Source organism: Phoca vitulina, unplaced genomic scaffold (assembly GCF_004348235.1).
Source record: "Phoca vitulina isolate PV1807 unplaced genomic scaffold, GSC_HSeal_1.0 scaffold119, whole genome shotgun sequence".
In the NCBI taxonomy this organism is placed as follows: domain Eukaryota; kingdom Metazoa; phylum Chordata; class Mammalia; order Carnivora; family Phocidae; genus Phoca; species Phoca vitulina.
In genome coordinates, this window is record NW_022589822.1 from 587855 (window position 1) to 609481 (window position 21627).

Genomic DNA, 21627 nt, shown 5'->3' on the forward strand with positions numbered 1-21627 from the left:
ATCTGAATGGAAAAATAAATATTAGTTTCATTTCCAACACACTTATTATTATTCAGTATCAAGTTTCATAGTTAATTTTTACCCATATCCTCTCTGGGTATACTCTGCTAATATTAAGCTTGAAAATATCATGTCAAAGCAGTATGGTTATGTTATTCTGAAACTGTAAAAAGAGAAATGATCTGGCAGAGGCAAGACTTAAATCTTTCTTTTATTAACAAAGCCTAATACCATTCCTGACACATACTAAGTATTTATATGCATTTATAGAATTAATTTTTGCTCTTTAATTCATATCTCTAAAGAGCTGTGTTTCTTCATATTCAGTTCCATTTTCATGTACTTAAACTGAGCAAATCATTCATGTCCTACTACTGACAAGGACATTTTGTGCCAATATACTTACCATAATAAGGTTTGGGAAAATTAGCACTTACCATATATCAAGATGTATACAAACCTCAAATACTAAAATATGGGAATTTAAAAGTATGAGAGAAAAAGTGACTCAAGGAACTTTGGTGTCTTTCAGATTTAACTCCTCAATTGTTTGCTGATCTGTATTCCTTCCAAAGAGATTCTGTATTGTTCCTACAAATATAAGTCCTTGGGACATGCTCGTTATATGTAGAAGTAAATGAACTTTACAAATATGTGAAAAGACACGTTAACTTTAGAAAGAATAATGTTAAAAAAAAACGGTGCCATGCCACAGTTTTAACTTCAATGTTTTAATATCATGAAATACAAGTACAAAACATTGTACGAGTATATGTTGTACTACATGGAGATGGAATAATACATTTTTTATCAGAATCTGTATCACCCAGTGCTAGCCACTGGACCAATGACTTTCCACAGGGATTTTTCTACTCTTCCTATGAGGTTTTATCATGAATAAAAAAGCTCACAAATCTTTTCAACCACTGCAGATTTATATTTATCTTAATATTCTTGTTCAGCTGCTTTGGCGAACTGTTAAGAAATACAAAATTGCCTTAGCCAAGAGTTTTCAGTGCCTAAAGAATTTTGTTATTTCATGTTGGCCAAGATCCCCCTTATGTTGGCATCGCAAAGACACTGTGCACTTCTATGCGGTAAGAAAAAGCGTTGTCTCAATAGCCCTCTTACTGTTTAGGAAGGCAAATTACCATTTCTTGAAAAGTACAGAATATTATAATAGTTATTGGCTAAGCAGTAATTCATGAAAATCCATTTATATAAGACAAATAACAGCAACAGAGAGCCATAAAGCCCCATATGTCCTAAAGAAAACAAGTTTGGAAATATTTAAACTAACTGTTTTTCCTACCTCTACACTGGTTTAACCACATCAAGTGAGAGTAACATCAGCCAATAAAGAAAAGTGTCCAGAATTCAGCTCCCATAGCATACCTCAGCCATTTCAGCTAAGACTTTTTTATGACAAACCAAAAAAATGATGGAAGTAGCATTTACTTTGTTGGAAATAAAAAATTAAAATACTGCTAATTTCATAAAATATTTGAAACCAATTTTCTTTTTATAATAAAATGATGTTTATCTTCTTTTAAGTTTTAATTATCGTTCTTGCTGTTAAAAAAAAAATCAGTCAAAGTCATGTCAACCTTTAGGGATAAACTTTGGGGTATTTAAAATAACATGTTTGGAAAACTGAACCACATTTTTAATTGTCAGCATTATGCTTTGTTCTTGGTAGAATCATCTTTGTTTCTTCTTTTTACATCCCAATTATAAACCCTGGCCATATCTGCAAGAATTGTCAAAGAAAATGCAAATGCAAATCTAAAGATAACACATGCAATGACTAAGTATTCACTCACATACTGAATCAAAGAGAGAAATAGTGCACACAAAATACTGGTAACAACTAGTGTTGTGAGCCATCTTGCTATAGTTTCATTTAAGAAAATACTGGAACTAAATTCCACAATACAAAGTCAAGGTCTCAAATCAGTAATTGTTTAGCCCATGTCATCAACTATAGCGTTATATTTGACAAAATATGTGCTTGACACTGTCAACAGTTTGAAAGACAGCCCCTCATCCATGAAATTTCAAAGACTGTCCAAACCATATCCTTTCAGGCAATATTTAAATTAGTACAATTATTAATAATTTCATCTCTTACCCTCCCTTTGGTTTAATAGGACATTCACTCAATTTCTTTTCCTTTCCACGAGCACCACCCTGTGTAGGCCTCGCACATCAATTATTTCTTTCATGGACTGTGCCTTTGGTGTTGTATCCAAAAGTCATCACCATACTCAGGTCATCTAGATTTTCTCCAATGTTATCCCCTAGAAGGTTTGTTTTTTTCTTCTAGAAGTTTAATAGCTTTTCCCCCCTCCGGATGAAGTCTCCACGTTACGAATCCCATGCCAACCCCTGCTCTAGGCCCCTCCAACAGGCCTATCTTCCCTCACCCAAGCACTCAATGCCTGCTGCATGCTACATGCTGTGGAGAAAAGAGAAAGTACAGCTCCTACACTTGAAGTGCTCCCAATCTGGCACAGAAAACAAAGTACTACATGCAAAGTGCTAAGTAAGCACAGGGAAACAACAAAACACCCCAAGGATTTGAAAATGTTGAGAAATGATCTGATGCTTGAGCTGAAATATGAAGGGAAAAAAAAGGAGTAACCCACATAAATAGGAGGAAATCATTCCAGGTAGGAAGAACAAAGTAGAAATATAAAGGGGTGAGGAGAACTGACCGGGGCTACTTGGAACCCAGGGTGCACTGGGGGAAGGCTACGGCAGGAAGAGGTCAGTGGCATGAAGTAAGACCGGCTTGGGAACACCTCACAGAGTGCCTTGGGCGACTGTGTGGGGCCAATGACTGCAACAGGCACCAAGAGACATAGGTCAGAGAGGAAAGGCAAAGAGCTGGGTTTCAACATGCCTACCCCCTCCTTGACCAAAATACCTACCCCCATCTCTTCTCTTTGCTGATCCAAATCCTATAATGCCTTTAAAAACAGCCCAAGTTCTAACTTCGAACTAATTCCAGCACGTATCTCTCTTTCTCTAACTTTAAATTGCCTTGGCATGGCATACCCAAAACGAACTCACTTATATTTTGCTATGAAATTATCAGTTAGCTGTTTTACATGTGCAGTTCTAACACAGCAAGACTTTGGCACTCTTTTTTAACCCTTACCATCCTGTGCCTCAACAGTTGCAGCAACATAAGAGACCCTTAAAAAATGCTTGTGGATTAAGCTATTTAACTAGCTTTGAAGGTGTCTTGAGAAAATATTTGAAAGAAAAATGCTTATGCACTAATTTGAATGTGCTGTTTCCAAACCTTCACACTTCAAATTCAGATTAATCTATCTACAAACTTAGTTAAGTATTAGTTCCAAATATGTTATTTATTACTCTCATAAAATCTGCAAGTTCAAATCAGCCTAAGAGTAAGGATATTCTTCTCATTAAAATAATGTAAGTAAGAGTGTCGAGAACATCCTTCTCCTTTCCTCCCTTTGCTTTTAGTTAAAGAAAGGATACTGACTTCTGTGGTAGTAAACTGATCTCGAAGAAAGTCAAGGTCTTCCTCAAGAGAATCAAGATTCTTCGTGGCAGTCGATAAATTCTTTTCCAACAATGCCTGAGCTTCATCAATATCATATTCAAGCATTACATTAGCCTGAAGAAAGAAAGACAATTACTCAACAGCTTAGAGCAGGGGTTGGCAAACTACAGCCCTTAGGCCAAATCTAGCCAGCTGCCTTTTCTTATAAGTTTTATTGGAACCCAGATATTCTCCATTTGCTTATGCTTTCACACCACGGCGGCAGAGCTGAGTAGTTGTGACAGAGACCGTGTGCTCTGCAAAACCAAACTATTCACTCTCTGACCTTTTTACACAAACTTTATCGATCCCTGGGTTAAAGAATATATTTACATACATTATATCATTTACTCCTCATAACAACCCTGGTCAGTCAAGTTATCTTCTTCTTTACAGCTAAGAAAATGTGGGCTCAAAGAGGTCAGGTTGCCTACACTAACATAGATATTAAGTAAACAGGAGAATTAAGAGAAGAACCAATGTTTAGACACCAAATCCCGTCTTTCCACAACCTCCATGATGACACTAAATAGTATTACATTTGAATCAATTTAAATAGTTGTTTCTGAGCTTAAGATACAGCAATTTAAAAGTTTTCAAATACATATATATTATCGAATTTGATCCAGTAATGGCTAGCTTTTACTGTCCTCTTCCTACCTCCAACAGATGCTAGGGGCAAAGGCAAGGTGACTGTGTTGAATTCTGAAGCTCTGGTGTTATTGCCAACACTTAGAGATACATGCATTCTGGAAGTGGGGAACCAAACCTTTCCCAGCTCTGAACTCCTCCTATTGCCTGCCCTACCACTGGGCATTTCCTGAACCACTTCGCTCATCTGACAAATGGAATTTAAAAATTACTCAAAGGATTGTTGTAAGGATTAAATGAGACAGACAACATGAAAGTGTCTGGCACAAAGCAGGTGCTACATAAATACTGACTGAATAACCCAATCCATGATAGTTAGAAAACTGTATAAAAATTGAGATAGGACAAAAAAAAATATTCAATGGAAAGTACATGTCTCTTCAATCCCAGACCCCAATCTCATTCCTGAGTCAACTGCCACTCTTCTTTCTTTCTTTCTTTTTCTTTTTCTTTCTTTCTTTCTTTTTTTGTCAGAGAGAGAGAGAGAATGAGCACACAACCAGGGGGAGCAGCAGACAGATGGAAAAACAGGCTCCCTCCTGAACAAGGAGCCCAATGCAGGATTCGATCTCAGGACCCTGGGATCATGACCTGAGCCGAAGGCAGAGGCTTCAACCACTAAGCCACCCAGGCACCCGTGCCACTGTTTCTTATTATTTTTTTCAGAAAGTTTCTACACTTTGGTTACTTTTAACAAAAAAAAATTAGAATACATTTAAAAACATTTCATTTGTGTCAGAAAAACATTGATGATTCATTCAGGAAGTACCCTGTGCCAAGTATTTCTCTTTTGTTGATTCATTCCTCAGTCTTATCAGCCTCTCCATTTGATGGTCTAACAGGCATCTCAAGACTGACACGCCCAAAACACAACTCCAAGTAACCGTGCAAAGGACCCTGTTAGTCCTCTGCCTGCAAAGGGAGTTTCAACTTTGCTTATAGTTTATGAGTTCTGTTTTTTTTTTTTAAGATTTTATTCATTTATTTGAGAGAGAAAGAGTGAGAGAGCACAAGAAGGGGGAGGGTCAGAGGGAGAAGCAGACTCCCCGCTGAGCAGGGACACCCCCACCCCAACGCAGGGCTCGATCCCAGGACCCTGGGATCATGACCTGAGCCAAAGGCAGCCGCCTAAGCGACTGAGCCACCCAGGCACCTTAGTTTCTGAGTTTTGTGGCCTAAACAAACCATCCTTATTCCAGGGTTATAAAACAAATTATCTATTACTTGGTCTAGAACTTTGATGGTGTATTTCAGGCAAGTATGTAATACATTTAGAATTCATTCTCTTATGAGGTATGAAGTGGATTCCAGTTGTAATTCTTATCAGACAGCTCCCTACTGTCCCAATCTAGTTTATGGAATCATCTTATCCCCACCTGCTGATGGAATGTGCGCTGAGGGAAAGAGAAATTGAGGAAGATTACCCCTAGGATTAGAGCCATTGGGTAGATAGCTATTCCATTTACAGAACTAAAGCTAAATAAGTATGGGAATTAGGATTATAGAATGAAATGTACAAACCCTGACAATATTATAACTAACAAAAATCAAGGAGGAGGAACTAAGGCACAGAGAGTGAATTTTGGGGTATTAATCTGCCCATCTTTCATAGCATTAGAGTGCCTCTAAGGGGTGATTCTACACAGTAACAGCAAGGCGGAAATCCTTCCAGTAAGGAGAGATGGGAGCTACACACTTAGCTTGCTACTTGGTACAGGAACTTGTCTGGGGTAAAGAGACCAATGGACAGCTAGATAGCCGGACAGTCAGGAATGGGTTGGATGATTGGTCAGGGGATTGAGAAGAGTAAGATAGGAAAAAATCACAGACAAGGTCTATGACATCATCTAAAACTGAAATATATGGTTTTAAAAATGGACTCTAATCTCAAGGTTTTTGTAATAATCTTTTCCCCCTTAAGTTTTGAGAGATCTTTCCAGAACTAATAAACCCTTATGGGGAAGAAACATTTATCTGAGGTTCAGCAGTTCTTTCTGTTTTATTTCTATTCCTTTTCCTTCTGTTATATTTAAGAGATAAAGCATTATCTGAAGGGGAAGAGAGAGGGCTTTGGTTAGTTTTGTCTTGACTGGGAGAGACAAGCACCTTTTGCTGCTCATCACACGTAATTCCAGTCAGTTTCCAATACAGACCCCTTGAACTCCAACCCTGTGTTCCTTCCACAGTCAAAGGGAGATGAGCACTTTCCCCGGCTTAAACAGTATTGCTGTGGGTGGGAAAAACACTGGTTTACCAGTGTCAGCCAAGGAAGCTGGGGCTATTTCAGTTACTTACCCCCAACCACAGACACACTTTATCAGTAGGAGGAACTGAAGCTTTGCAATACAGGTTATCTGCCAGTAAGAATCTGGTCTCCAGTGAACTGGTGGACTCCTTCAAAAAAAAATGACAGTATTGTAAATAGGTCAGTTTAATAACAAGGCTATAAAGGAGAGATCATAGAGCTGAACCTAAGTCATTTAAAACAGTACCATCGTGCCAACTAAGTGTGGTGGCAAAATAAATGCCAGATGGCTGGGCATGGGGGGCATGGATTCTGGCTCAGCTACTTACTACTTGTGTAAATTTGGCATTTCACTTGATCTGTGTCTCAGGTTCCCGATATATAAAATTAGAATAATAGTCCCGATACCTCTGAAGGCTGTGGAAAACAGACTTTACACAAACATGCACACACATACACACAAAATAGTGCCTGGCAAAGAGTAAGTCCTATGCAAGAGTGAGCAATTATTGAGGTGCCTGGGGGGCTCAGTCAGTGAGGCCTCCGACTCTTGATTTCAGCTCAGGTCATGATCTCAGGGTCGTGAGATTGAGCCCCACGTCAGCTCTGCGTTAAGAGTGGAGTCTGCTTGGGATTCTCTCTCTCCTTCTGCCTTTTCCCTCCCCTCCCCTCCCCCACTCACACTCTCTCTCCCTCTCCCACAAGTTAGCAATTATTCCTTCATTAGTGCTTCATGCTCAACCAACCAGTTTCCTGAAGTCTCCTACAAATTTCACCACATAAAATAATGTATTGGAAATAGTTATTCTAGTAGTCAAGTAATAAATTATATACACATTTCTAAAAAGATTTTATTTATCTGAGAGAGAGAGAGAGAGAGAGAGCATGCACAAGCCGGGGGCGGGGGGGCGAGAGGGAGAGGGAGAAGCAGACTCCCTGCTGAGCAGGGAGCCCAATGCAGGGCTCGATCTCACAACCCATGAGATCATGACCTGAGCAGAAGGCAGATGCTTAACTGACTGAGCCACCCAGGCGCCCCCATATAATCTTTTAAGTACAATATGCTTATAAAATTTAATCTTTACAGCCTGCTTTTATTTAATGAGTACTGTTTTAAGACTCAGAAGATTCTCAAATACACTTCTGCCAATAACTAGCTATGTGACACTGGTCAAGTGTAACCTCTCTGTAACAGTTTCCCGTTACATGAGAACCCAAAACACAATTTCTAAGATTCTTAGACTCAGTCCTTATTCTTAGGGAGAACAATAATAACAATAAAAACCCCTGGATGCTGCTACCTCAAAATAAGACATTTTCTTTTTGTACCTAAAATAACTTTCAATTGCATTTAAGTTTTACAAATACTTCATGTAAGTAAAAGAATCCAAGAAGTGTAGGCCCTAAAATTAAAGCTGACTTGGGAAAAAAGCCACAAAATTTATCACAGAAGTACACTGTGCCATCAGTACACACACACAAGTATCAAGAAGGCAGACTGGATATTCTAACACATTCAAATACCAGTGACCAAAGAGTCAAGGAAGATGAGTCTCTGCTGAAGTATTCTGGTTCACTCATATTTAGAAACAAAAATGCACTTACTTTTTTCTTCTGCATGTATTTTAGAATTTCTAAAGTCTGCTTAATTTCAGGAATCTGACCTTTTAGCCTGTGAATAAGAAAAAGGTTGACTTAGTATTTTGCAGGCAAGAAAAACACCAGGACACAGTCTTACTAGCTTTGCATTTTCTATTGATTATCTTTTTGAGAACCATTAAAACCATCCATTTGTCAAAACCCACAGAATATACAACACCACAGTGAACACTCAGGTAAACTATGGACTTCAGTTAATAATAATATATTGATACTGACTCATCATTTATTTATTTTTTAAGTAGGCTCTACACCCAATGTGGGGATTGAACTCACGACCTTGAAAACAAGAGTCACATGCTCCAATGACAGGGCCAGCCAGGCACCCCTTGACTCATCAATTGTAATCAATGTCCTACTCTGGTGGAGGCTGCTGATAATGGGGGAGGTTCTGCATGTGTGGGGAGGCAAGGAATATATGGGAAATCTCTGTACCTTCTGCTTAACTGTGCTATGGACATAAAAGTGTTCTAACAACTAAAATCTACTAAAAATTATTCTTAAAAAGCCAGTAGCAACTGATTCCAAAGCAACATCAACCTCACTGACAAGAAAATAAGAGATAAAAATATGCTGAAAACACTGAAAGTTACTTAGAAGAATGAAACATTTTTTATTTTGTTGGCACTGAGGTTTAGCTCTTCCTTCTGGTGATTAGAAGCTGCCCAAGGTTATAATGTGTTGCGCATGGAAAAATGTGCAAACTAGTTGTGGGGTCCCTGTCAAATCACAATGGAATTTGTAACAAGACAAACCAGGGATACAAAAACAAAGCTGTGGTTCTTTCAGAATACATTTAACTAAATATGACTGGAAATTGGTATGTAAACAAAATTTAAATGTGATAATGAAAATGTACTTATTATAGAAGTGTTGAATCACTATATTGTACACCTGAAACTAATATAATGCTGTATATTAACTATATTGGAATTTAAATAAAAACTTGATAAACAAAAAACAAAGAAAATATATTTATTGCATCATATAAAGGAAGTCACAGCATATGTGAAGGAGACTAGCAGGGCAAACTTTATTATACCCTGTGCTACTGACCTGGCAAGAAGTATGTTAGATGAGCCTGCTACTTAAAAAAAAAAAAAATACTATCACTATCTGGAAATACAGTCCAGTGAATAATATAGAGACACACATTTATTGTTCATTTTTTTTACTTACTTTACTTAGCTCTGTGAGCTCTTTACAAATTCAGTATGGAATGGATGTTGTAGCGCTTCCAACTGTGCTTACTTTTGTATTACATGTTAATATAGGTAAATGCTAAAACTATATATTTATTTGTAAAATATCTGATACACATGCAACAAAAGAAGAATGTTCAAATAAAGGTTTTTGGTCATGTCAATGATTTCTATGATATTTTTGTATGTATAAATATTACATGTAATACATAAATTATGAAGCGTATTAATAAATCAAGCAGCTGCAACCCCAGTCAACTTAGGAACCACATCACCAAGGTCGCTGAGCATGTCCAAGCAATATACCTCTTCCCACTCTGCTCCATCCCAAGAGACAGCAGCTCTCCTGTGTGCTTACAGCCCCTTTTTCTTCTTTTTCCAATAATTTCATCACATTTATGTATACTCCCAAACAATATATTCTTTGCTGGTTTCTTGGCTTAATATAATCGAGTGTTGAATGCATTTTTCTTGGGTTTGCTTAACTCAATTAGGTTCCTAAGACTTATTCATTCATTTTCACTGCTGTGTAATATTCAATTATGAATATAGCACAACTTCTTTTTTTTTAAAAAAATTTATTCATTTATTTGACAGAGAGAGACATAACGAGAGAGGGATCACAAGCAGGGGGAGTGGGGGAGGGAGAAGCAGGCTTCCCGCAGAGCAGGGAGCCCGATGCGGGGCTCGATCCCAGGACCCTGGGACCATGACCTGAGCCGAAAGCAGACGCTTAACGACTGAGCCACCCAGGCGCCCCATAGAGCACAACTTCTTTATCTACTCTCCTGCCAATGGACACTTGGGTCAGTTCTAGGTCTTTGTTATTATATGAGCAATGTAAATCTCTAGGTTCTAGGAGTGGGTAGAAGAGTGAGAAGGGAGATAGCGGCTTAGAAGGAAAGCAGATCAAATCTTCAAAAGGGGAGCAGAGTTAAAGGAAAGCTTTTTAGATGTTTATTCCTCCCTCTAAACTGCCCTGGGTGAATCACCTTACCTACCCCCTCACCGCTACAGGGTGGAAAAATGGTAGAATTGACCAGAAGCAGAGAGGTCAGGCTAAGGAGCTGAGAAGACAAATACTGGTCCCCAAGAGTCCGCCCCCTGACTCCTACTTCCAGGAGTGATAACAGTGAAGACAGCCAAGGGCAGAGGAACAAAAAGAATCCTCAGAGGTCAAGTCACCTGGTTTGGGAGAAGGAACATCTGTCCAATGGTGGTGCCCTAGATTGTAACACCAGCAGCATTCTTCCTACCTGTACTTACCAGGAGGGGCTTAAATTACCCCCAACCCCACACACATTAGTGACCAAAGAAACTGATATCCCTGAGGGAATATGAGCTGATGGGGAAAAGAAATGATAATCTGATAAACACAACTACAATAAAATAAAGACAATAAACTCAACAACACCCATCAGATGAAACAAAATGAAATACTAAAAGATAAGATTATACAGTGAGTATTTAAAAATACCTCAGAGAGAAAAGAAAGGATGTTGATAATATAAAGAAACAAGTAGCTAGCTGTTAAGAAGAACTAACCAAAACAACTAGGTACAAAAAATGTAATGGCTGAAATAAAGAACTCATGGACATTCATCTAATGACCAAAAGACAAATTACCAAAGTCAGTAGAAGAGAGGAAATAATAAAGAGAAATGGAAGGCCAAATTAGAAGCATCAAAATCTATATTAACAGGAATCCCAGAAGGAGACAAGAGAAAAAAAATTACCAGAAAAAAATGTAAAATATGATAATCACAAAATTTCCAGTTAAAGAACGATAAAAGACATACAATCCAGGTGTTGAGGAGATTACCACAAAACAATTTTGAAATACTAAAGAACTTTTATACAGCTGAAGGTAAAGTTAAAGGCAAATGATAGGCTGCAAGGAAAAATTTACAGGATATGTAAAAGAAAAAGGTTAGTATCCAAACTACACAGAGCCATCTGCTGCAAAACAACTCGATCATGCACAAAAAATAGTTTTTGTAGCATAGCTGATATCACAGAGGTAAGGGAAGTTCCAGAAAAAATTAAAGGGTAAAAAAGTGGAAAAAGCTTTGAGTTGAGCAGTGAGAACTAGAGAAAAGTAAGCATCATGAGTCAGGTGCTGCTATCAGCTACAGACCCAAGCCTGGGTCCCTGCCTCGGCAACTCGGTGGGGAAGCTCACATATTAAGTGCCACAACAGGAACAGGCTGGTATAGAATCACCACTCCTGGCAAAAGCAAAATCCTCTATGGATAAAGGCAAACCACACAGTTATCCATAGTTACAGGAAGCTGACATATAGCTAGTGAAGTAAGAAGAAAAACATCCACACATAGACAAATTACAGTAAAATGAAACAAGAGATTATCATCTTGAACGTATCCAAAAAGAAAAATCAGTTGATCTAAAAAGGCTAGATTTAAAACAATAACCTTATGTTGTTTACATGGTACACCCTTAAATATAAATAATAAACAGGCAGAAAGTAAAGGGATTGGAAAAGATGAAATAAGAAAATGTTAACCAAAAGAAAGCTGGGATAGCTGGAAGTATCCAACAAAACAGACTTTAAAACAATAAGCATTACCTTATATAAGGTTAAGTTCACCAAGACATAATAATTCTCAAATTGCATGTGCCTAATAATATAGACTAAAAAGTTTTTAAAAAGGGATAAAAATTGTTTCAGGTTAAGATGGCAGACCAGCACTCCGACCTGTGACCACTCAAATAGCCAGAGAAAACAAACACACACCTCCTTTGTTGGAAGGTTAGCAGAGAGCTGCTGAAGGTGACAGGAACTACAGGGCTGACTCCAGCTAGGGAAGAAACTGAAAGGTGAGCTGATTTCCTGCAGCTACTCTTATCAAATAATGAGTAGGGATTATTTCTCTTTATAGAAGTATACCAGACTTATTAATAAGTGAAAAATAACTAAATTAGAACACCATTTTGCAACTCACAATTAATGTATCTAGGCACTGAGCACCATAAAAAGAGACAACTAGACATTATCTACCTCTTAATGGAAAAACAATACACAAACCTATGAAGCAATGTTGTCACAAAGACCCTGAATATGATCAAGACTGCAGATCCAACTATCAATTTACAGTATTGAGAAGACAAGAAACATGCTTGAAAATTTCACAATTGCTTCGAAATTTAGCAACACAGTTGTGAAAGATAAAACAATAAAACTGAGAATAAAATATTAGGAGGATATCTTCATGAACTTGGGATAGGAAAATATTCCTTAAACAGGAGGAAACAGATTGTTAACTTGGACTACATTAAAATTAAATGGTGTTGAGTCAAATAATACGTCCACAGCATATCCACTAAAAAAAAAAAAAAAAAAAAAGAAGAAGAAATTGAAAACTTACACCTACCACCATACATAAAAATAAACTTCTGGATTAAGAAGTTAAATGTGAGGGACGCCTTGGTGGCTCAGTCAGTTAAGCCTCTGACTTTTGATTTCGGCTCAGGTCATGATCTCAGGGTCGTGAGATTGAGCCCTGTGTCAGGCTCCATGCTGAATGTGGAGCCTGCATAAGATTCTCTCTCTCCCTCTAACCCTCCCCCACAATAAATATAAATAAAAAAATAAGAAGTTAAATGTGAAAAGCAAAATTTTAAAGCTTTTAGAAGAAAACACAGAAGTTTGTGTTTTTGAACATGAAATATAGGGTAAGATTTCTTAAATGAGACACAAAAAGCTATTAAGGAAAATTTTAACCAAAAACATTTAAATTAAGAACTACTCATCAAAGGAAACCATAAAGAAAGAAAAAAGATAAATTACAAAAGGAAGAAAAATTTCTCATCCATGTAACTTAAAAGGATTAGTATCCTAATGTGGGGGCTGGTGCACCAACCCCCCCATGCAGTCATAAATCCATGTATAACTTTTTTTTTTAAAGATTTTATTTATTTATTTGACAGAGACATAGCGAGAGAGGGAACACAAGCAGGGGGAGTGGGAGAGGAAGAAGCAGGCTTCCCGCGGAGCAGGGAGCCCGATGTGGGGCTCAATCCCAGGACCCTGGGACCATCACCTGAGCTGAAGGCAGACGCTTAACGACTGAGCCACCCAGGTGCCCCCCCATGTATAACTTTTGACTCCCCCAAAACTTAACTACTAATAGCCTATTGTTGACTGGAAGCCTTATAGATAACATAAACAGTCGATAAACATATATTTTATATGTTATAATACCTTTTATGTATTATATACTGTATCCTTACAATAATGCCTAACATTTTCTTAATTTTTTCTGGTATCTCAAGGCTATGCAGTTCATCTGCAAGTTTTTTTCAAACTGTCACAAATCTTCCAAAAATTTTTCCAAAATGTATATTGAAAAAATCCATGTGTAAGTGGACCTGTGTTTAAACCCATGTTTGAACAATCTGTGTTGTTCGAGGATCAATGTATAAAGAACACGTACAAATAAAAAAAGACAACAACCCACTACTGAAATGGGTAAAACTCTTCAGAAAGCTTTCCATATTCACTATCTCCAATTCTATCATTCCCTTTTTTTAAATTTTTTTTATTATTATGTTATGTTAATCATCATACATTACATCATTAGTTTTTGATGTAGTGTTCCATGATTCATTATTTGCGTATAACACCCAGTGCTCAGTGCAGAATGTGCCCTCTTTAATACCCATCACCAGGCTAACCCATCCTCCCACCCCGCCTCCCGTCTAGAACCCTCAGTTTGTTTTTCAGAGTCCATAGTCTCTCATGGTTCATCTCCCCCTCCGATTTCCCCCCCCTTCATTCTTCCCCTCCTGCTATCTTCTTCTTCTTCTTTTTTTTTTTAAACATATAATGTATTATTTGTTTCAGAGGTACAGATCTGTGATTCAACAGTCTTGCACAATTCACAGCGCTCACCATAGCACATACCCTCCCCAATGTCTTTTAAACCACTGGACCAACAACATTCCCATCCATAACACCAATGACTTCCACTTTGCTAAGTCCAAGTCAATTCTCAGTCCTTATCCTACTTGACACAGGTGATCATTCCCTTCTCTATAACACATTTTCTTACCTTGGCTTCCAGAGTAAACTCTCCTGGTTTTTCCTGACCCCACTGGCAGCTTTTCAGTCGTTTTACTGGTTATCCCTCTTCTCCCTAACATCTGACTATTGCAGTACCCAGATCTTTGACCCTTTCTTCACCTACATGCACTCTTTTGGTGATGGAGCTCATTTAGTCCCCTAGCTTTAAGTTACTCCCAAATTTTTATCTCCAGCCCAGATTGCTCCCCAAAGTCAGACTCACAAATTTAACTGCCTGTTTAACATCTATCTGTACTTGGATATCCAAAAAGGTATCTCAAATGTTTCCAGAATTGAACTCCCGATCTTCCTCCAAACCGGCTTCACCCACAGTCTTCTCCATCTCAGATGATGGTTAACTCTTCCTTCCAAGTTGCTCAGACTTGGGAGCCATCCTGTATGTGTCCCTTCCACATCTCACCTCTAATCCACCAGATCATGCTGGCTCCAACTTCAAAGTAGATTCAGAATATGCTTCTTTCCCACCACCTCTAACACCTTACCTAGAATCATGAAAGGGCCTACTAACTGACATCCTTGCTTCTGCCCTTCTCAGGAATATTATCAGCCAGCAACCCGAGGGAGTCGTATGATAATAGGGGAAAATCAGATCATACCACTTCTTTGCTCAAAACCCTCAGCAGCTGCCACCTCCAAGACTCCACACCCTCTTATTCCATTTCTTATTTCCATAGCATTTATCACCTTCTAACCTACTCTATAATCTAACTCTGTTTTCTGGCTAGAATGTCAGCTCCAGGAGGACTGATATATCCTAAGTACTGAAGATGATGCCAAGCACATATTAGGTGCACAATAAATATTAGTTCTATTGAATTGTGTTTACTATCTAGACTCCACTAGACTGCAACCTTTCCAAGGGCAGGGATTGTCTGTTTTGTTCACTGATATACCCCAAGTGCACCTAATTAGGAAGGCTGCAGGTACACAGTGCAATTTTTATCCCTCACATTCAGGCCTAGAGCATATGTAAACCTGGAGTGAATATCCTACTACACCACAGTACTAGAGTTAGCAATATAACTATGATACACAAATTTCCTCCTCTCTCCAAGGCTTGGTCCTGAGGCCCATTTTGTTCTCGATCTATAACCTCCCTATGGGTGATCTGAAATCTAATGACTTTATTCTTCTTTTTAAAATGAAAATAAACTTATTACAAAGCAGTATGTGACTACTGGAGAAATTTAGCAATACAGATAACCAAATTTTTTAAAATATCATATTCCCACCACCCAAAGATTACCACTGTTAATACACCATTAGTGTAGCTTCTTCCAGAAATTTGTGTACATATATATTTTTTTTCAAAATAAGAGTATACTGTTCTTAGTGTTTTCTATCCTACTCTTTTCTGTTAACACTCTCCATTTGTTTATGTCAATGACTTTTTTTTTTTAAAGATTTTATTTATTCATTCAAGACACAGAGATACAGAGAGAGAGAGCACGAGCAGGGGGAGAGGCAGAGGGAAAAGCAGGCTCCCCGCTGAGCAGGGAGCCCGATGCAGGGCTCGATCCTAGGACCCTGGGATCATGACCCGAGCCGAAGGCAGATGCTTAACCATCTGAGCCACCCAGGCGCCCCTATGTCAATGACTTTTCATCTAATACCCAGCCCTTATTCAAATTTCCCTGTCACCAAATCAAATGAGAAAATATATCTAAATACAAACTTCTATACTTTTACATGAATGGCACGTTATGCCCAGATGATCCTTCCTTGCTTTAGTCTGCCTCCAAACTCATAACCAGCCTTCAAACTTCTACACAGCCATATGCTCCTCTTGGAAGCTTCCCCTGAACCTCCTCATCCCCCTCCAGATCACACCTTCCCTGTGCTAACTCATTACTTTGTACTAAAGTATCTCAACTGAGATACTTTATGTGCTTATGGTATTTACATATCTACCATGCCCCTAGACTGTGTCCCTGTTGCGAGCAGATACTGGACCTTATTTCACCCAAAACAGTATATGGCACCTAGTTGGAATCCCATAAATATTTAACTGACAAAGAATTCTGGCATATGTGCATAGCAGATATCCACAAGTATTTATTGCAGTGAACTGACTTTATAGGCTACTATAAAAATATAGGGGAATACACAATTGAGAGCAAGGATTCATTTGTTCTATGCCTATTATTTGTGAAATCTAGGGAAAGTCATAACCTCTATGGGTCTCTCATCTCAATGGCAAAATAAGAAGGATGTACTAGAGATCCAAGATGTTATGACCCTAGATGCTTTGGAATAAGGTCTTCAATATTCATTCTACTATGTTTTCAAAACCATCTTTAGACTAATAATACCAAGTGTTGGCGAGGATGTGGACTAATGGAACAACTAGAACTCCATACACTGCTGGTGGGAGTAAAATATGGTACAGCCATTTTGGAGGACTTTCTCGGCAGTTTCCTTCTAACACTGAACATTACGCTTACCATACAAGTTAGCAATTCTACCCCGAAGTAATTACCCAGGAGAAATGAAAACGTATACCCACACAAAGACTTCAAGCCAAATGGGGAAACAACCTAAATGTCCATTGACAGGCAAATAGATAAAAATTGTGGGTGGTACATATACATACAATGGAGGAAGATTCAGCACTAAAAAGAAACTAATTTACTGATGCACACAAGACCATGGATGACTCTCAAAAGCATTATACTAAGTGTAAGAAGCCTGACATAAAATAGTAGTTACTATATGCTTTCACTTATATGAAGTTCAAGAACAGACAAAAACAAATTTATGGTGAAAACAATCAGAACAATGGTTGTCTCAGAGTGGGCAGAGTTGGCCAGAAAGGGGCGATAGGGAACTTCCTAGAGTAACAGGAATATTCTACATATTGATCTGGGCAATGGTTATAGAAGTGAATACATATGTGAAAATTCATTAAACTGAATATTCAACATCTGGACATTTTATTATATGTAAATTATGTCTTGATTTTTAAAGTTTAAGCCATACAAAATTAACAACAAAAAACAACTTGTAAATGTTTACACTTACCTCCTTTTCTTTTGAGCAAGGTTGAGTTCCATAAACTTATACTTTTGGTACTGTTCATCCAGCTTCTTTAGTACTGTATCTGCAGTCTCATTCCCAGGCTGTTTCATGAAGGAATCTACATCTTCCTTTAATATCAAAATAACACATGACAAGTTTTAGACTTTTTTTTAAGAGATTTTAAACCCTGAGATCATGACCTGAGCCAAAACCAAGAATTGGTCATTTAACCAACTGAGTCCCCCAGGTACTCTCAGATTTTAGAATTCATACCTCTAATCTGATTTTTGACTGCTTCAAATTTATCTTTAAAACAAAAAAGAAAGAAAAAGCTTCTTTTTTCCAAATACTTGTTTTTAACTAAAATGTAGTTATAAAAAATTCAAGACCATTTCAGACAGTGCACATACATTATGTAGCTAATTTATTCTTCCTCCACCTTCCTCTTTTTATTTTTATTTATATATAGGGAGAGAAAGATGACCTTACCTGCTTTATGCACCCCCCAGGCGACCCTAGTAGTAAATATGAAAATTACAATCAAACGCATTGCCTAGTCATGTAGCCTAGTCACAAAACGACTCAACAGATTTTATGCCAAAATTATCGACTAAAATTTTTAATGCAAGTTCTACCATAGAAATCATGCTAAATATGGTCGTTAGGTTCCCAAGGCAAGCCACAAATACCTCCTTAAGTATCAACTGGTGGAAATAAAGTAAACCTGAAAGGCAAACAGAACAATCTTTTGTAAAAGGAATAATGAAGCAAAAGAAAAGTAGTAAAACTGAACAGCATTTTTTAAATGTATACTACATGCTGGTCCTTGAAGAAAAACGAGTTAATAAGATAAGGATCAGGAACTAAGTGAAAATATATGGAAATTTTAAGGCAATCCTATTGGACGTTTCCAGCACTTTAAAGAACTTTATTCCTTCATTGTAAGTTAAATTCAATTACCTTACGGTTTCTGAGATCTCTATATCATTATTCTTATCCATACTTACTAGCTATTAAGGGAGTATGTTAGCCAAAACAAGACAAGAAGCAAAAGAAAAACAACAGCAAGGGAGTGTGAACTCTGAAGCCATCAAGCTAGAGACATAGTAAAAGAAATTGAAAAGGTGAGGCTGGGGGCAATGGCTGAACTCTGCATGTATAATGGAGACACCATCCTCCCAGAAGGGTCACTGCAGGAAAGAGATATAAGTCAAAGTTTCTAGCACCTGGTAAATGTTGCTAGGAGCTTAGAGTCTAGCAAGCAGAATTAAGCAGCACAGAATTGTGGCTAAGAGACAGGGCCTGCCTTGTTTGAATCCTGGCTTCACCACGTACTAGATGTGTTCACTTTGGAGAAGTTATTGAACCTCTCTCTTTGCCTCAAGTTTCTCATCTGTAAAATGAAAATACCTTTTTCTCACAGGGGACTAAATGAGTTAGCATGTGTAAAATGCTTACAAGAATACATGACAGCTAGTAAGTGCTCAACAAACATTAGCTATGTTTATATATGTCTATAATACAATGTGCTGAGGGAACAGATGAAAATGCCAAAAATTCTGTCTTGGGGCAGTGCTCAAGAAAAACTACAGGGAGGGGAGCTTGGGTGGCTCAGCTGGTTAAGCGTCCAACTCTTGATTTTTGCTCAGATCATGATCTCACGGTGGTGGGATTGAGCCCTACACTGGACTCTGAGCTCAGCGCAGAGTCTGCTTGTCCCTCTCCCTCTGCTCCCACCCCCACCTTGTAAGCTCTTTGTCTTTATCTCTAAAATAAATAAATAAAATCTTTTTTTAAAAAAAAGAAAAACTACAGGGAGGTCATATCTGAACTAGATGTTGAGAGATTAAGACATCAGCAACTGGGCAAGGGGGAAAATGACAGTTCAAGCAGAGAAAGAACACAAACTATGGCACCAGTGGGAATGGAGAAAAGGATGAGGTCTGACTTCTAACCAGAACAGTATAGGGCCTCCTATATCACAGAAACTAATATATATTAAGCATCTACTTGTTATACTGAAAGCACATATTGCTTCTCATAGCAACTCTCTAAATATTGTTATCGCTATTTCAGTGAAAGTAACTGAGGCTCAAAGTGGTAAAAAATAAAATGGTCAAGATGAAGCAGCAATTGCAAAGTAGAGGCAGGATTCAAACCCTGGCTACTTAGAAGCCAATGTTCTTTCTACAGTACCATGTTATTCAAATAATTCCATAAAATTTGGATTGCTTATATATTATATTCTACTGGTAGAAATCTCAAGGTCTAGAAAAAATAACCCAGAGCAATTTTAGGGGGAAAAGGCATTTTAAGATAAGACTTTATAAAGCCTCAGATAAAGTGTATCCTCCTGAATTAGTTTTTTGAAGCCATCTCTAGCTGAGGACCAAGAACGTATTATTTAAGGCACTATGGAAATTGAATTTAGCATCTAGTTATGAGCTTATACTATGTGTCAGGTGCTGTGCTAGGACCAGGAGAAATGACACTGAGCCAAGATGACTACCTCACTTTCCTCCCACTGGCAGAGCATGTAAATAGGGGCTCTGGTGCTCCACAGATTGCCCAAGTTCAAATCCTGGATAACTTGCTTACTTTCACACTATATGACTTGGAGCCAAGTGACTCAAGTTCCTCAGTTTCATCATCCACAAAATGGGAACGATAATACCTACGTCCTGGAGTTTTGGAAAAGCATTAGGAAAGTGCGTAGCACTCAACAAATTTTGTCTCATTACCATTAGTTGGGAAACGAATGTAAAGAAATAAATGGCACAGCTCAGGGAGAAAACACAAAATAACAAAAGAAAACAACGACAAAATTGAATCAGCAAATGCAAATATGCAATATAGAGTGCATATAAAAGTGGTCTAAATAAAGAATAAATAAAAGAAATGGGTATTTTGAATGATGTAAGGTATCATTAACAAAAAGGTGGAAATAAAGCAATATAGGTACAAACCAAAAGGTCAGGAAAATTCTGTTAAGACTTTATAGTAGCTCGGTCAGAACTGAGTGAAAGACAGATGATACTGACCTGAAGGCCAGTCGTGTTTTCTCTCATTATTCAAACAGTTTTGAAATACTATTTCTAGAATGGCCTAATGAAAGGACAGTGTTGAAGTTATCTAGTTGCTTCTCTTTGATTGGACTTGGGTTGATCCCCGTGTTCTGTGAAGCCTCCAAATTGTATTCCCTACCTCCTCTCTCAACTCCACACGATGCATTCTCTACTAAGTTGTTAGAATGATGTACCTAAAACCAAATATGATTATACCGTGCCTTTATTTAGATACCTTCTAATGACAGCCCGTTGCCTACTGGATAAAAGCCTCAATTCCTTAGCAGGACACACAAAGCCTTCACACTCTGACTCTATCCTACCTTCCCATCAGTCTCTTCTTCCATTCCTGCAAGGCAACAGACCACTGCCTTCCTTGAACAGACTAGGTGTAATTTCCTATTTTCACACCTAAGCACCAGCTGTTCTGCCTACTCATTGTATCCTAAGTCACCATATAACCGTCGGTCCCTCCAGCATCCAGGGTGAGTCTCTCTCCGGCTGCTCACCGCCTCCCCCCTTTCCCTTTTCAAGCAGCAGAGGGTGAAACTCGGCATCCGGGGGGAGGCCCCTCAGACCGCCCCGCCCCGCTCCACAATCCTCCCGCCCGGCGTCCCCTTCTGTTCGCCGACCGCGTTTCCCTCCGGGGTCGGGGGGGGGGGGGGTACCAGCAGTTCAGTTCGTCTAGGCGTAGAGGGGGAGAGCAGGCGAAGCGCTCTCTTCCAGTTCCATTTGCTCAACTCCTCCCCCAATAGTCGAGGCCGGGGTGAAGGCCGGGAAGTAGGGGAAGCCCGCGGCCTAGCGCCAACATGCCGAGGACCAGCGTGCGTCTTACCACAAACACGGCCTCAGGAATCCCTAGGTGGAGCCGCCGCCCGTTCCCTGTGGCCACTTCTCCTAAGCCACAACCGTCCTTCGCGGCCGCCATCTTGGGAAAGCGAGAGCGCGAGTAACGGCCTCCCGAGCCGCCAACCGCTGGTGGTCCCTGATTGGCTCGCTCACAGCTGCAGGCCCGCCCCTCCCCCCCCTTGTGAGTCTGCGGGTTCATTGGCGCGCAGGAAGTAGCCGCCCCTTCTCTCTCCGACGAGTCGCCCAACCTCTGGGTG

The 21627-nt window shown here is 38.9% G+C and overlaps 1 protein-coding gene across 1 annotated transcript; it reads right to left on the reverse strand.

Annotated features, from left to right (window-relative positions):
• Positions 1-542: 542 nt before the first annotated feature.
• On the reverse strand, positions 543-21497 carry VBP1 (VHL binding protein 1). The gene is made up of 6 exons (XM_032398741.1): positions 21357-21497; positions 17460-17584; positions 8079-8145; positions 6524-6622; positions 3514-3652; positions 543-1750 (listed from the first exon to the last, which is right to left on the reverse strand). The coding sequence occupies exons 1-6, from the start codon at positions 21447-21449 to the stop codon at positions 1680-1682; spliced, it is 594 nt and encodes a 197-aa protein (XP_032254632.1). The 5' UTR covers positions 21450-21497; the 3' UTR covers positions 543-1679.
• Between the last annotated feature and the right edge of the window lie 130 nt (positions 21498-21627).